Source organism: Sturnira hondurensis, unplaced genomic scaffold (genome assembly GCF_014824575.4).
Source record: "Sturnira hondurensis isolate 20B ecotype Veracruz unplaced genomic scaffold, ASM1482457v3 Scaffold0006413, whole genome shotgun sequence".
Classification (NCBI taxonomy): Eukaryota; Metazoa; Chordata; class Mammalia; order Chiroptera; family Phyllostomidae; genus Sturnira; species Sturnira hondurensis.
Genome location: NW_028079044.1, coordinates 980,814 through 997,192, shown reverse-complemented (window position 1 = coordinate 997,192; position 16,379 = coordinate 980,814). Strand labels below are relative to the sequence as shown.

The window sequence follows — 16,379 nt, the reverse complement described above, 5'->3', positions numbered from 1 at the left end:
AAGAGGAAATAATTATAAACACCAGACTCACAGCCTAAGGGCATCAGTAAATATGTACACACAGCAGAGAAGAAAGTCCCTGTGGTCACACGAGCAGGTCCCAGGCTGATGCACAGTGTGCTCAATGTGTCCCATCAGGGGGTCTAATGGAGAACACAGATCTGAACCCACCAGCCACCCTACCACAAATGCCATCAAGAAGAGGGATGTCACCCTCAGAAGCAGCTCTACGGCGTCCTCTAGTCACAGGTCTATTTTTCATCCCTTTTCCCACAGGAACATACCTGGCCAGAATAAAGAAAATTTACAGAAAATCCAAAGGAATTATGAAGCACTGGCCATGACTTAAAGGGTAGAGAATAATAATAATACATTCTACATCTTTTCATTGCAATGCATGGGGATATATGTGCAAGATCCTGACCAAAAACTCAGCAATAGGAATTGCTGGTCTCCTCCTGCTTTTATAAGGAAGAAGATTGATCACCAAGCCTCCCTTTCTGGGGCTTTAGATTAGTCCACAAATGTCTTTCCAGCCTCTCTGCTTATTGACCTGGGATTCTATGGCCTCTCCCATTGTCTACTTCTGCAACCGCATGTGCCAGCCCAAGCTAAACCCTGGCCTGGCAGCTATTTGTTAAGGTATGTGCAGAAGACCAGCCCACTCCAGGTGCTGTGGGTGAATGGGTAGGAGAAGGAGTGTGCACAGGCTGCTCAGCCCACAGTATCTACTACTAGCTACTCAGGCTAGTGCTGTGACTGTGCCTTGGGTCCGATTCCCTCCCCATAAATGATACAGCGATATGGGCATTTGTATGCAGGAGGTTTACTGGGAAGTGCTTGATGCAAGAAGACTCAGGCCAAGAGGGAAGTTGACAGCAACACATTTGCAAGAGAAGCCTCAGCTGATCCTGTGAGGAGCTCTGGAGTTAAGACAGCCCTTCAAAGTTGTACTAAATTAAGTCAAGGGGCCGCACCTCTTCATCAACAGTTACTGGGTGCAGGCTATCCCCAGGTAGGAGTCAAATCTTGGGTGAGTCAAGCAAGAACAATTCCCAGAGTAGACCTCAGCTATGAGCCACCTCAACAGTAAGAGTGGTTCTCAATTGCTCTTAAGCAGTTGTTCTAAATTTGTTCATACATCAAACTCCCCTAGAATGCTGGTAAAAGAAAGCCTGAATAACTGGTCCCCACACCCAGAGTTTTTGATTCAGCAAGTCAGGAGTGGGTTTGTGAAACTGCATATCTAATAACTTCCCAGGTAAAACTGATTTGCTGGTCCAGAAAGCACACAAAATCACTACCTTAGTGCCAATGCTGGGAATTGAAAAGCCTCACCCTTTTCTCTAGAATGTCTCCTCCATGAGCTAAATATGAATCTTCCTTCCCAACAATAGACATGTGCAACAAATCCTAAGAGAGTTAAGAGGAGAATACCCAAAACAGAGATAACTCCTTTCCTGAAGGAAAAAATTTTAGTTGAAGGAAGAACAGGGAGCCTCTGAACACCTAAGGGTGTGAGGGCGAGATGTTCCATTGCAAAGAGAAATAGATTCAGATAAAGCCCGGAGCATACAGACAAGCTCCATCAAGTTTCAGAGGAGCAGCCTAGCATCCTGATTTCCCCCTCATGAGTCTTGACCTTGAATGGCAGTGGCTATCTCAGTTTTCACCTGATATTCTGAGCTCACTCAAGTTTTTTTTAAGCAATCAAGCAATTGCTATTTTTCAGGACAGGGTTTCCTGTGGGAAAAAATTTAATGCATTGCCTTTGCAAGCTGGAGCCAGTACAATCATATTCTGATAGTTTATCAAATTGATTTGGCTATAGCTCAGATTCATTTGATAGTTCAGATTCAAACACTGAGTTATTTGTATAAGAATGATTCTCTTCCATTACCAGTGTACCCACAGTCCTATAGACAGTAAATTGCCTTTTTATTCCACCTGGGATCATGAAAAAGAGGTCTCCTAACCACCTGCCAGTGTAGTATACACCAGAAATGTGCTGGCGCTTATGGAAATGATTGACCTATAATAACATCTTTGCTGGGAAAAATAGAAATTGTTCAAATCACATTTGTGGCACTGGCTATAACACACTTTATTAAATGGGGCACAGCGCTCACTTTAACTCCTGCCCCTCCTGACTCAGCGTCTTATTACTGTCTGCTGCCTCTCTCTCTCTGTAACTCAAAATCAAGAATCCCAGCAATGCTGAAACAGTTAGGATCTCTAAATCTCTTCAGCACCAGCCATCATCCATGAAGTCTCCCATTGGTGCATTTCAGGATTTAAATTCCCAAAACCGGTCACAGGCAGAACATAGCATGTGCTAAAATGTTAACCAAAGCGACATCTTAGAAAGACTGCGGTAGTTAAACCAGCCTGAAAGACAAGGATTTAAAACACCAGCCCATGAATCCCCCTGCCCCGTGCCCAGCCCACCAGTCCTAAGAGCATCAATAATAAAGCAAATATTCCTACTATTCATAGAGCATATTAAGTCTCATACATTATACATTTAATATTGTTGATGAAGTACCTGCTATGTGTCTGGTACTTCGCTACGTAAATGGGATAGAGAGATTTAAAAACAAATAGTACCTGCCCTACAGTATGACATTCCTATAGAGGGATAAATGTTACTGCCCAGAACAATAAGCTCTGCAAAAAATGCCACAAGAAGTTATAGTAAGAGAGCAGGTGCCCAATAAATCTTTATCATGTAACACAGTGACTTTTATCAGATAAAGTCACAGTGTGTAGGGAAGAGAGCTCTTAGTTTAGCCGAAATTTCTACAACAACCTTCACCCCCCTCCCTACTTTCAATCCTTTCTCCTTTCAAGTCATTTAACAAGTATTTATGAGCACCTACTATGTGCCAGGCTCAAGGTTTCCAAGATTAATCTTATAAAAACACAGCTTTCAACAGGTCATTCTTCTGCTCATGTAAATTCTAAAGTCTGCTGCCTGGCTTTCAAGGCTCAGATCCCATCCTGTGGTTCCCTTAGTCCTCAAAGTATAGTCGCCCCATATAATCCTTCTGAAAACCATTCATTGCCATGCCTTGTGTTCTGGGCCTCTCCCCAAGCCTACCTTTAGCCTCTAGTCATCATAATCTACTCCCATGAAGAAGTGAAAAACCAATAATGCCTTATATTGTTACTCCCCCAGGGACATTTGCATCATAAAAGTAAAAAGCATTTTTCAAAGGAATTAAAATCTAACATTGGATTTCCAAGCCAAATGGCAGGGTCATAGCCAGGAAGTAGACTGTGTGTGTGGTGTCTGCATGTGTGTGTCTGCGTTTTAGGGGAACAGAGACCAAAAACGAGAATATTGGTTAAGTCTCAAACCACATGGAACAGTATCCACTTATCTTTGCCACTGCTGACATATATTTCTATGAATATTTTTTAATCCATTGAGACACCAGAGAGAAATTTTTCTGCCAGTCTAAAACTTGGAAGTCTTGAAAAGTTCTATGTTTGCTAACTCCAGCATGTATTCAATAAGCTTTAAGTAAACACTTCTACAAACACTTTATTTCCCTACCACCGGGGAACCACTTTCACCAAAGACTTTTGCTTTCCCACACTAAGTGGTTCTGCATCTCTCTCTACCAACCACTCTCTCCTTTCAACAGCTACCAGGAGGAAATCTAGGTGCCAGGACACTGACAAGATGCCTTAGTTGCACAGCAGCAAAGCCACCTAGTGCCCATGACAGCAGCTCGCATATTCTGTAGCTGTGAAGAGGAGGAATCAGAAATGCAAATTCAGCCCTGGCTGGTGTGGCTCAGTGGACTGAATGCTGGCCTGCAAACCAAAGGATCGTTGGTTCAATTCCCAACCAGGACACAGGCCTGGGTCGCAGGCCAGGTCCCCACTTGGGGGTGCATGAGAGGCAACCACACATGGATGTTTTCTCTCCTCCCTTTCTCCCTACCTTACCCTCCCTCTAAAAACAAAAATAAATCAAATCTGTTTTTTTTTTTAAAGGAAAGAAATGCAAACTGACTCCAGAGCACTGAGCAGACAGAAAGGCACCAAAGCTTTTCAAGCAGGCTTCCCAATCGAACACCGAGGCATTGGATTGCATTCAGGTCAATCCACCCAACACATTAGCCACCTTATTCTGATACACATCTCTCTCCTTGTAAACTCTCCTTGCACAAATTTGCTCCTTTCCTTGTGCCTTTGGTAGTCTGTCACATATAACTTTCTGCTGCAGAAACTCCATTTTGCTGTGCTCCCTTTAAATCCAGATTCCCTCTCTCACTCTACCTTGTGTACTGTCTCCATTCAGAATTGCTGATCAGCAAAACTTGCTCCAGCCTCTCATTTTTATTATGATGCTGAGGATCTCTGCTAATCAGACAACTATTTGCTGAGCAAATATCATGAGCCTAGCCATGTGCCAGATACAATGTACAACACAAAAATATCATAATAATCCCTGATCTGACAGCATCTGAAATCTGGCTGAGGAGGCAAAACAAATGTACATGAAGAGTCAAATAACATGAAAATGGGAGAGATAATGCAAGGTACAAGAATCTGTAATTGCTAGAGGTCAGAAGACATCACAGGTAGCTAGAGTGTTCTATCTATTGCCTTCCTCAGTTCTTCGTTGTCACTCCCCAGTCTATCTTCAAACAAAACAACAATTTGGAGGGTGCTTACAATGTGAAAAGCACTGTTGAGAATGCAAGTGGCCCTCTGCAATCAAGTAAAGATAAAATGCAAATGCAAAGAGCTAGTTTATAAAGCAAAATATGGTTAAGTGGTGAGAGAAGCAGGAAGCACCCAAACATAATGCTATCGTGCTCTTCATGGCTCTCAAGGAAAAATACTTCTACAACTGTTAGCAATGATAGAGATGGTGAAATCACAAAGACTTCAATGGGAGTCTGTTTTGGTTCTCTACTGCTGCATGAAAACTACCCTAAAACTTAGTAGCTTAGATCATTATATTTTGCTTACAATTCTGTGCTTCAGAATCTGGCTAGCTTGTCTCTGATCCATGTGATGTCAGCTGGGTGGGTCTGGGGGATCTATTTCCTAGTTGTCCCCTTCACTCACATATCTCGCATATCTGTGATCTTTGGTATATCTCTACACATACACACACACACACACACACACACAGTATCTCATCCCCTAGGATCTCTACACATGGCTTAGCCTTTTCCTAGCATGTCTGTTTCAGGGTATTCAGCATTCTTCCATGGCAATTTAGGGTTCTATAAGACCAATATAGAAGCTGTCAGTGCCCTTAAAGGCAAGGCCCAGAACTGGTATAGAAACACTCCATCATACTTGATTATATTTCAAAGATATCACGGTTCAGCCTGAACTCAAGGGAAGGGCAAACAAACCCTCTACATGAAGAGTGAAAAAATATGACCCTGCAGAGAATATAAAAATGTGTTTATTTTTGGAAATCTTCAATTAATATGATTTTTATATTATAAATTTAAGGGAAAATGCATAACTAAGAAAAATAGTCTTCTGTTTTATATTGTTTGCTTTATAACATATGAAAATGTTCATGGCAGGTAATGACTGCCCTGGTTTAAATTGTTCCTGAAGAACATTTTTTTATACTTTCATCACATTTCTTAGAGGGAGACTTGAACTGTTGTACAAAAAATAGGCAAGCGCTGCACCCTTCCATTTATGAGGGGAGCAGAGGGGAGCCCAAATGCCAGGTGAAACAAGAAATTGGTCACAGAGACCAGAGTGAGTGTAAATTGCTCAACTGGTCAGAAGAGAAATTCTCTGAAGACAGAAAGAGATTTTCTAGGGCAGAGAAGAGAGTTGAGAAGCAAGTATACGTGGAGAGCAGGCCAGGAAACCTGGATCTATCCACAGCAGAGAGTGAAGTCTCATCACAGGGACAAAGGCTCATGGATCAGACTCTCATCTCCAGGGACCCCAGCTCTGAAAAATTACACTACAGAAGAGAAAACTAGGAAAGGAACCCTGAAACACCAGAACTTTTACCCCAGGGTGTTAGCAATGAATGTTGTGAAAAGTAGTTAATTTTCAGAGATATGTGGAAGGTTAAGCCAAGACATTTTGCTGAGGATTAACATATGATAAAGAGAGGAATCAAGGGTGACTTCAAATTTCTTGCACATGCAACTGGAAAGGCTGGAGGTGGAGCAGGTTTTCACGGAAAATTAGGAGCTCAATTTCTACTATTCGAAGTTTGACTTGCCTATTACACATCCAAGGAGATATGAGAAGGCACGTGAACATAAATGTTGAGTTCAAGAGGAAAAAGCAACATAGAGGTATAAATCAGCAGGCCATCAGAAAATAAATTCCAAAGAATTAGAAGACAAAATTACCAGACATAAAGAAAGCCACCAGGAAGGTATAAAAATTCTAAACTTGTCCTAAATTTGTACCCAACAAATTGTCATCAAAAATACATAAAACAAAAACTGATGAAACTAAAAGTAGTAATATACAAATCCAAAATTATAGTTTGAGACTAAAATCATAGTTTGAGACTAAAATTATAGTTTGAAACTAAAAGTAGTGATATACAAATCCAAAATTATAGTTTGAGATTCTCAGTAGTGACAGAGCAAGACAGCAAAAAAAAAAAAAAAAAAAATCAGGAAGCATACAGAAGTATTTCAACAATATTATTGGCAAATTTGATTGGCTTGGCATCTAACAAGGAGAGAACTAAGTGAAATATATATAGATACTATACATAAAGGTAATCATTAGCTCTGAAAATGTAAATTTGCCTAAATATCCAGCAAGGAATTGGCAGTCCAGAGATTAGCCATAGTAGATAACCAATATGAATGCTAAGACTTGAGAGGTAAGTGAGGATGAAGTCTTACTGTCATGTAAGTACTGGGGCAACTAGTAGAAGTTGGATCCTCAGCAGATCTGTCCAGGGACAGCTGGAGTCATAGAGGAGTTGTTGCCTGAGGCAGAGGAGGGATGACAAGCACCCCAATTTTATTCTCCCTTCCATCCTCCAGTTTCCCACCAGTACCACTTGAAAACTGACAGACAAGGTGGTACCTGGGAAATGGAACCTGAAGAGACCATTCCTTCTGCAATACAGAACAGCACAGATAAGCGCTCAGAACAGATGTGAGAGAAAACAGGCAAAAGTGCTATATCGTTCAGCACTTTGTACTTCATCGGTAGGACAATGGGGAATTGTTGAAGAGATTTAAGCAGGAAGTCATAATCTGACTGGCCTTTTAAAAATATCATCCAATCTGCAGTGTAAAAATTGCACTGGAGAGAGAGAAAGAGATGGTTAATTTTATGTGTCAACTTTGCTGAGCTGTGAGATACCTGCATAGCTGGGAAACATTATTTCTGGGTGTTTCTGTATTTTTCCAAAAGAGATGCACTTTTGATAAACAATAGACTGAGTAAAGAAGATTCACCCTCCCCAGTGTGGGCAAGCAACATCCAATCATTCGAGGAACCAAAATTAAACAAAAAGGCAGAGGAAAAGCAAATTTTCTTGCTTTCTTCTTGAGCTGGGACATCTGTCTTCTCCTGGCCTCAGACATCAGAGCTCCTGGTACATGAACCTTCCGACTCTGGGAGGGCCAGTGGCTTCCCTGGTTCTTAGGCCTTTGTACTCAGGGGATTATAGCGCCAGCTTTCCTGGTTTCCCAGCTTTCAAATGGCGTATCTCAGGACTTCTCAGCCTCCATAATCGTGTGAGTCAATTCCCATGATAAATCTTCTCTCATATCTCTATATATCCTATTAGTTTTGCTTCTAAAGAACCCTGACTGATATAATGGTCATGAGAATAACAGTTATGAGATAACTGTCTTAGTCTAGGCAGAGACTATGGTGAACTAAAGACTAAAGCTGTGGTAGAGGAGTGAACTGACCTGAAACAGATGTAAAAGTCAGGTTTGTGAGAACAAAAACCTGATCGTAAGTGAGAAAGAAGTCAAAGATGACCCCCAGGTTTCGATCTTGAACCACAGGGGAAAATGTAGGGGTCATTTGCTGAGATAGGAAAAACAAAAGCAGAAATACATTAATAAGGAAGATGATAAATTCAGCTTCAATACTTGCAAGTTGTCAAAATGGTGGGGTCTGATGGGCAACTGATTATCTGGGCCTGGGGTTCAGAAGGAGGATCTGAACTGAGATACACATCTAGAAGCCATCAGCATACACCTGATCTCTGAAACCAAGGCAGGTAATATCACCTTGGGAGAACACATACAGTTGGAAGGGGGCCCAAATCTGGAGTAGCTCCAGTATTTAAAAGATAAAGAAGAGAAAAATCAGAATGAAGTCAAAGAATATTTCAGAAGAAACTAAAGAGAATGCAATGCCAAGAGTGTCTCAGAAAGGAGGTGTGTGTTTTACATGTAAAATATAACTGAGTAATCAAGATTAGAACTAAGGTATGACTTTGGTGAGTATTGTTTCGCTAGGGGTTGAGCAGAAACTGTGTTGGATTATGAGGTCAGGAAATAATGGCATCAAGTCTGGATAACTCAGTATAAGAAGTTTGATTGGGAAAGGGAAGTGCCAAATAAAACAGCAGTTGGGGTGGGTTTCACTGAATAAAAGGAAGCATTATAAATTTTTTAGCAAGAGAATGAATGACACAGTCTATGAGAATATATGGGGCAGCAATTATGTACTCATACCCCCAAGTTTCATTGCTCTTGGAGCCCACTGCTTTGGCTTACAGGAAATGTCGACATTAGAAGATCCTCCCTCCCCAAGTATCTCCCAGGGTGCTAAAATGAACCCACCCTGGTCATTGCTTGCTACTGGACCCATCAGAAACACTCATTCACAGCCACCCTGCTCACCCCAAAAGGTTTAAGCTGGTGCCATTTAAATCTCCTTGATCCCACCAGCTGGTCGTGGTTGTTTTGAGGGTTGCAGCTGCCAACAGTGCTGCCAGAGAAGCACCCATGTCACTGTTGTTGGAGCCAGCAAGGATGGGACTTCAGACCCCTCCCCCCCCCCAAGGACAGGAACCAGGTTAAACTACCCATTTGTGCTGGCTCCCACCTGCTGGTGTACCAAGGCAGACACTCTCCTATAAAGCAAGAACCACCATGTGTATTTGAATGTATGTATGTGAATTCTTGTGTGTGTGTGCATGACAGAGAGAGAGAAGTTTATGGATTACAGCTGCCAGTCATGTGCTCTCTTTTGGCAGAAAGTTCTGTATGTGTTGTAACTCATTTAATTCTCACAATGACCCTCTGGTTATTATCATCCCTATTTTATAGCTTAGGAAATTGCTACATGGAAAAGTGACGTAATTTGGGCAAGATCACAAATCTAAGAGGTAGGGGGCAGGGCACACATGCAGGCAAGTCTGGCTGTGGATGCCATGCTTATACTCCATATTGCCATTTTGACTCTGTGCTAAGGATGCCTCTACTACCCAGCAGACTCCTTTTTCCCTTGTAGTGTATTCTCTTCTCACCCTATTCTGAAATTTGGCCGCAGATTCCACCCCGGCTCACCAGAAATATTTTTGTAGTTGGTTTGATATTGTGGAGGAAATGGTCTCAGTCCCTGGTTGCAGTCCTAGGCAAATTAGTGGGTGTCTATTCTGTAGACTGTAGAAGGGGAGAGGACTACTTTTAAGCCCCAAATCAGCCAGACTGAGTATATCCAGGATTCAAAAGGGCCTGTTATCTAAGTGTTCCTACCACTTAACACAGCACTCCTACCAAATCAAATGTCCTCTTAGCCAAATATTGATCTGCCCAAGGTGTGTTGGATGAACTGGAGTCTCCCTCCTCACCCACGTAAGGGGATCACTACTATGCCTGCTACTTTGCCTGCTAATGGAGCAGAAAGTCTTAGGCCCATGGTAATCAGGTTGTGTTTACTTTTTCTCCTTACAGAGATATTTCAAGAACCAGTATCCATTCCCTGCCTAGCTGTGGCTTAGAAAATCTTAAGAAGCTGAGAGCCAGTTCAGCTTACAACTTAAAAAAGCTTCCCAGTCTGGAAAAGTTTGTTGCACTCGTGGAGGCCAGCCTCACGTACCCCAGCCACTGCTGTGCCTTTGCTAACTGGAAACATCAACTGTGAGTCTCTCATGTCCATCTCTTGGGCCCTGCTTTGGATTTCTCCAATGCAGAAAGTGGTCCACAACTTCTCCACATCTCTGGCATTAAGAGAATCCACTGGCAGAGAGATCATCCTGATGAAAGCCCTTAGGCACATTCTAGATCAAAGCTTCAGTGTTGTAGGGCATTTCCAATGTTTTCAAAAATGGGCTCACAGACGAAGGCTACTCACATAGTAGACTACCTACTGAATACTAAACGAGATAACATGGAAAACATGAAGCATAGTGCTGAACTCATAGCTGATGTTAAGTTAATATTTGTTCCCTTTTTCCTCTGTACCAATATGAATGTATCCTTCAAGTCCCGAACTGTACTACATAAGTGTCCCAGGGACCACTAAAGTCAACTCTGGAGGGAAAAAACATAAACACCATTTCAGAGACCAGTGCACTCATCCACAATTCATCCCAACCACTCTAAGCCTCTGTCACCCCTCTTCAGATTTTAGCACTTCACAGGGTGGGAAAAGTTTAGGACATCTGTTCACTTTGGCTTTCTAGACTGGTCAGATTAAAGAAGGTAATCCAAACCGAGCCACACCCCAGTGGATAACTGGTTAAAATTTTAGATAATCATAGACAGGATCTGGAGGGAGTAAAGAGGGTGTACTTGAGACTGCACATATTCCAGACATTGAAAAGCCCAACTAGAGATAGAATTATTGGGTATCAGGAGCTCCCAAAGCTCTCGCCTGCCTCTGAATGGATACAGTCCATACCATGCACTGCACTGTGACTGCGGTGGCCACGTGACGCCCTGCCACCACTCTAGTACAACACCCCAGCACTAACAGAGCTTCCCGGGGATACCACTTCCCTGCTTAACACAGTCTCCTCTACTAGACAGCCTTTAACATACATTGACCTGCTCATGGAGACATGTGCCCTGCTCAAAATCAAACGAAACAAAACATCCAGAAATGATTTTAAAGTAACAAGAAATTCACCCTCAGACCCATTTGAAAGATTGTCAGAAAGGGGGCTACATTTCAGAATTTGCATGTGTCACTGGGAAACGAGCCAGAATCAGACACTCCTCAGCAATTAATTCAAGGGCTGGAGAATTTCTTCCTAATGACTAAAATTCTTAAGGGGTTGGAATGAGGCAGAAGGCTTGTCATTTTTATATGCCGCACAAGAGTTATTCCAGCCAGGGCAAGAGATATAACAATTCACTACCAACACTGTGGAACAGGAAAAATCTCGAAGGAGACTAAGATCACGTGAGAGCTGCACGGAGTGTGCTGGCAACACCCCACAGGAATGTGAATTATCTTACTGTGTCGCTCTCACTTCTCTGGCCTGGCCAAGCCCTGTAGTGTAGATGTAGCCTCAGGGCCTTCCCTGCCAGAAATCTCCAGGTCTGCTTACATTGTCCCCTGACTTGAAGCCTTCCCAATCCCTCCAGACCACTCAGCTCTCACCCTCTCTAGGTCTCAATAGTAGCTCACCATAAGGGCCCATCAGGTGCAGCAAAAGAGAGGCCCATGCCTCTCCTAAGAAGACATGCCAAAATGAAGTAAAATTGCTGTGGGTGTTTAGTCATTAACTGAATAAATTGACACACACAAACACAAAACAAAATAGTTATACTAATCAGAAGATAATTACAGAATTTTTTAAATGGTGTCATTTCCTTGTATACCATACTCGGTGTGGTTTAGATTCAAGTCCAAAGCTGTGTGATGAAACCACTCTTGCAACCCTCATTTGGAAGTACCCAAAGTGTGAATGTTAGGCCCCTGTGACTGTGAGGTTTTGGCCAGTGGCCCTCCTGGCCTCTCAGCAGAAGACCTTGTTACCCACACTCGACTGTCATAGAACCAGTTATTTCCTTGTCGTAGCTCTATGCTCAACTTGCATTGTTATTTTTTTCATTGTATTACTTAATTTTCTTGTATCTAGACCTTTCCTTCACTGCTAGATTTTAAACTGACACCCATGACATATGCATCTAAGTGCCCTCACAGGGCCTAGGCCCCAACATGAACTTAATAAGTAACCACCATCATCTGCCTCCTCATGACTGACATTTGCTGAGTGCTCATGCCAGGCGCTGAAAGACTTTGCATCTTTATCTCATTTAATTCTCACAAAGCTAATAGTGTTATTTTTATTCCTTTCTCACAGAGACAAAAACTGAAGCTCAGAGATAGTAAATAATCTGACCAACACCAACCAAACTCAGATCCAAACTCTCTGGTCTATCTGCCTCCAAAGCTTGGGCTCTGGGCCACTCCATTCTGCACTTCCCTAGTGTCTGTTCGCTGATTCATCAGGGTCCAAGAGGACCACTTTCTTAACTGGCTCTCAACTGAATGCCCAGCTCTTTATGAGTCTTAGTATTTGCAAAGGTACTGCAGGGGCAAGATTTTATTTCCCACGTTTCCAACTTTGTTTCTGTTATTTTCTCAGAGACATGTATTGCTTACCTTTTTCCACATTCATGTTGTTGGGTCACTTCTGTTTCAGGAAAGAAAAGCATCAATATTTAAAATATATTGGTAGTGGAACCAACAGTAAGAATCTTCACCAAATCCAACATAAGCCCTGGGAAGTAAAGGCCGTCTGTAGGTGGTTAAGCCAAATTTGTTCCAGTGAATGGAATCGCAGTCTCCAGGCACCAGGTCCCTTACTTCCTGGTCCTAGATTATGCTGTCACTGTGCCTGTGACAGGGATTAGGAGCCAGAATTAGAATAAGCACCACAGAATATTCTCCTGTCCCCTCTACACCCACCTCTGAGCTCACCTCACCTTTCTTCTAAGACCTCTAACACAAAAGATTTCCTTTGAATTTTCAATTGCATGTACGTTAAGTCTTCAGCCCCCTTAGGGCACCCATGACAGATGTGAGAAGTCCTATCCCTCCTTAAAACAAAAGACGGCACATTCTACAACCAAAGAAAAAGAGTCCTTTGGCCCAAGAGAAAACGACGGACATCCTAGCAATTCGGTTCATTTCTCAGAGGGAGAGAAGGGAGGAAAGAGTTCTCCCTAACACCCCCTCCTCCTAAAGGTTAATGGGAAAAGTTCAGTCCATGCAGGTTCAGCCACTTGGCCAGCTCTCATCCTTGAATACCAAATGGTGTCTTTACCTCCTTCACTCCTTCAGCCACTCTCTCATTCTTATGAGGGGATCTTTGAGGAGTTTTAACACTCATTTTGTACTCACATATGAGATTATGTTAAGGTTTGCAAGAAAAGTAGTCACTACATTGCTGTGAGCTTGCCTCCTGGGGAGGGTGGGACTTGGGTGGGGGGGCTTGCATGTGTGAGAGAGTGAGTGAGAGAGGGTGAGTGAGAGAGTGAGAGAGAGAGAGAGAGAGAGATGGAGTTTTTTCCATCCCAAAAGAGACCCAGTGTGAAACACCCCAATTCCTTTGAAGCCTTTGCTTCAAAACAGAACTATTACCCTCTCTGTCTCTACATGCACTACTCACCTGTGTGGGTAGAATATTTATGATCTGGCTGTTGTTCAAATCCCTTCTGAAAATGCCCTTATTCTGTTGACAAGGCCTCTTGTACATTTGGGTCTAAAAAGGAAACCTAAGACAGAAAAGTGAGCCCAAGAAGAGCCAGCTCCCCAGGAGATGACTTGCGATCTTGAAATAAATTAGGCCCCCTTGCAACCCTCATTTGCTCTTTTGGGCACTCACTAGGGAACTATTTAACATGAGACAGCCAGGTTTACTTTGCAGGCAAATGTATGCCTGAAGACTATTGTGGCCCCTGGAGAGTGAAATAATAAATAGGACCTTCAGTAACATTTCAAGCAAATTAGCAGATCTCCCAGTAGCCTAGGTACCAAGAGCCAGAGGCAGGAGCTGCCTGGGAACTAACTACAGACTAATTTTCCAATTTATGTAAATAAAAGAAGGAAGTTCTCATTTGAATCAGAAAACTGTCCAGATTTTCCAGCAACTTGGGTACTGAGTACAGGACTGGGGATAGATCCTATTTAAGCATACTAAGAGATATTTGAATGGAGATGAGGGAGGAAAACGGCGGAGTTGATATCAGGTCTGTAAATTATTTGCACTTAACAGTGAAGGCTTAGCTAGTCCCAGGCGCCTTCCTCCCCACATTCAGGTTGTGGCCAGATGGTTTCCCCAGTGGGCCATCCAACGCTAGGAATAAACACACAAGTTGTTCTGTTCATTTACAGTAAGCAGCATTAACCCTTGATCTTAGCCTCAAGGGCAGACAAACTGGTAGAAGGGGGGTTGAAAATCTCAGGAAGAAACCGCATCATTTCTGCCCTGTGCAAAGACAGTGATATATTTGCCATTCTGGACCCAGGATGTTGATTCTATTCCTTTTTGTATTTCTCTAGCTCTGAGCTTCATCCAGTTTGCAACAAATCTATTTTAAGGCAAGAAGTTGATGATGCAACTCAGGCTAGGGGTCAGAGAGTCTCTTTGGCAGAAGATGATGAGTCTAGTTACGCCAAAGGATTTGACATGGCGCACAATGAATTTGACTATGGCTTATGTCATGAAGTGGCTGATGTGACTTGCTCCCCTAAGCCAGATGCCTTCAATCCATGTGAAGATATCATGGGGCATGATATTCTCAGAATCTTGATATGGTTTATTAGCATCCTAGCCATCACTGGGAACATCACAGTGCTGGTGATTCTGATCACCAGCCAGTACAAACTCACAGTCCCTCGGTTCCTTATGTGCAACCTGGCCTTTGCTGATCTCTGCACTGGAATCTATCTGCTGCTCATAGCATCTGTGGATATCCACACCAAAAGCCAGTACCACAACTATGCCATTGACTGGCAAACGGGGATAGGCTGTGATGCTGCTGGCTTTTTCACTGTCTTCGCCAGTGAGCTCTCAGTCTACACTCTCACAGCCATCACTCTGGAAAGGTGGCACACCATCACCCACGCCATGCAGCTAGAACGCAGGGTGCAGCTCCGCCATGCGGGCAGCGTCATGCTGGTAGGCTGGATCTTTGCTTTTGCCGTTGCCCTCTTTCCCATCTTTGGCATTAGCAGCTACATGAAGGTGAGCATCTGCCTTCCCATGGATATTGACAGCCCCTTGTCACAGCTGTATGTCATGTCCCTCCTTGTGCTTAATGTCCTGGCCTTTGCGGTTATCTGTGCCTGCTACACTCACATCTTCCTCACGGTAAGGAACCCCAACATCGTGTCTTCTTCTAGTGATACCAAAATCGCCAAGCGCATGGCGGTGCTCATCTTCACGGACTTCCTCTGTATGGCGCCCATCTCCTTCTTTGCCATCTCTGCCTCCCTCAAGGTGCCCCTCATCAGTGTGTCCAAGTCAAAGATCCTTCTGGTCATGTTCTACCCCATCAACTCCTGCGCAAACCCCTTCCTCTATGCCGTCTTCACCAAGAACTTCCGCAGGGATTTCTTCATTCTGCTGAGCAAGTTTGGCTGCTGTGAAATGCAAGCCCAGACTCATAGGACAGAAATCTCATCCAGTGTCCACAACTCCCATCCAAGGAATAGCCGCTGCCCTCCAGTTCCCAGGGGTATCAATGGTTCCAAGTACACACTTATCCCTCTAAGACATTTAGCCCAGAAATAAAACAATGTGCAAATATATGCAAGTGTTGAATGATAATTAAGTTTTGCCTTTGAAAATTACGCCATGACACACCTGACAGAGTGCTTCTACATACTCCAACTAACTTAATTTTCCTCACCTACCTATAAGGTAAATTGGTCAGGAACTGTTAACTTCATGTGATATATTAGGAAGCTGGAGTATTAATAATTAAAATAATGCAATACTACAAAATCACATTTGTTTTATACTTTATAATGTCCACAGCATTTTTGTTCAAATCACCTCAGTTGATCCCCATAAAAGTCCTAATAAATAGGCACAACAGGAATTATACTTGGAGTTCGTCAGAAGAGGAAACCAAGACTCAAAGGGTTAAGTGACTGTTAAAAATTGCTTGGTTTGTCAGTGGTAGAGCTAGGATTCACTGTTCTGACAACCAGAAAGCTTCTTAGAGAAGCAGCACGATATTCATTCACTCATTTATTTGTTCAACAAATATTTATTGAATACCTACATGATGGCTTTATAATGTATCAACTTGGATAGGGTGAGCCTTATGTCCCAGAATTCCTTTTATTATGTTTCCTGTTAGGGTGGGCCACAGGGAAGATTCTTGGAAAAACAGGAGGGTAGCGAGGAAGCCGTAGCCATTTGGTCGTTCATACAGTTTATTGCTGATCTGCTGATTCGGCTCATTGTT

At 42.9% G+C, this 16,379-nt stretch overlaps 1 protein-coding gene across 1 annotated transcript in view; it reads left to right on the top strand.

Moving 5' to 3' along the window:
* Positions 1-15,697, top strand: part of FSHR (follicle stimulating hormone receptor) — a 160,809-nt gene extending 145,112 nt beyond the window's left edge. Inside the window, exons 9-10 of the mRNA XM_037049000.1 lie at positions 9,900-10,085; positions 14,464-15,697. Of these exons, the coding sequence (XP_036904895.1) occupies positions 9,900-10,085; positions 14,464-15,697 (1,420 nt within the window). The remainder of the gene's footprint in view (positions 1-9,899; positions 10,086-14,463) is intronic.
* Positions 15,698-16,379: the final 682 nt, after the last annotated feature.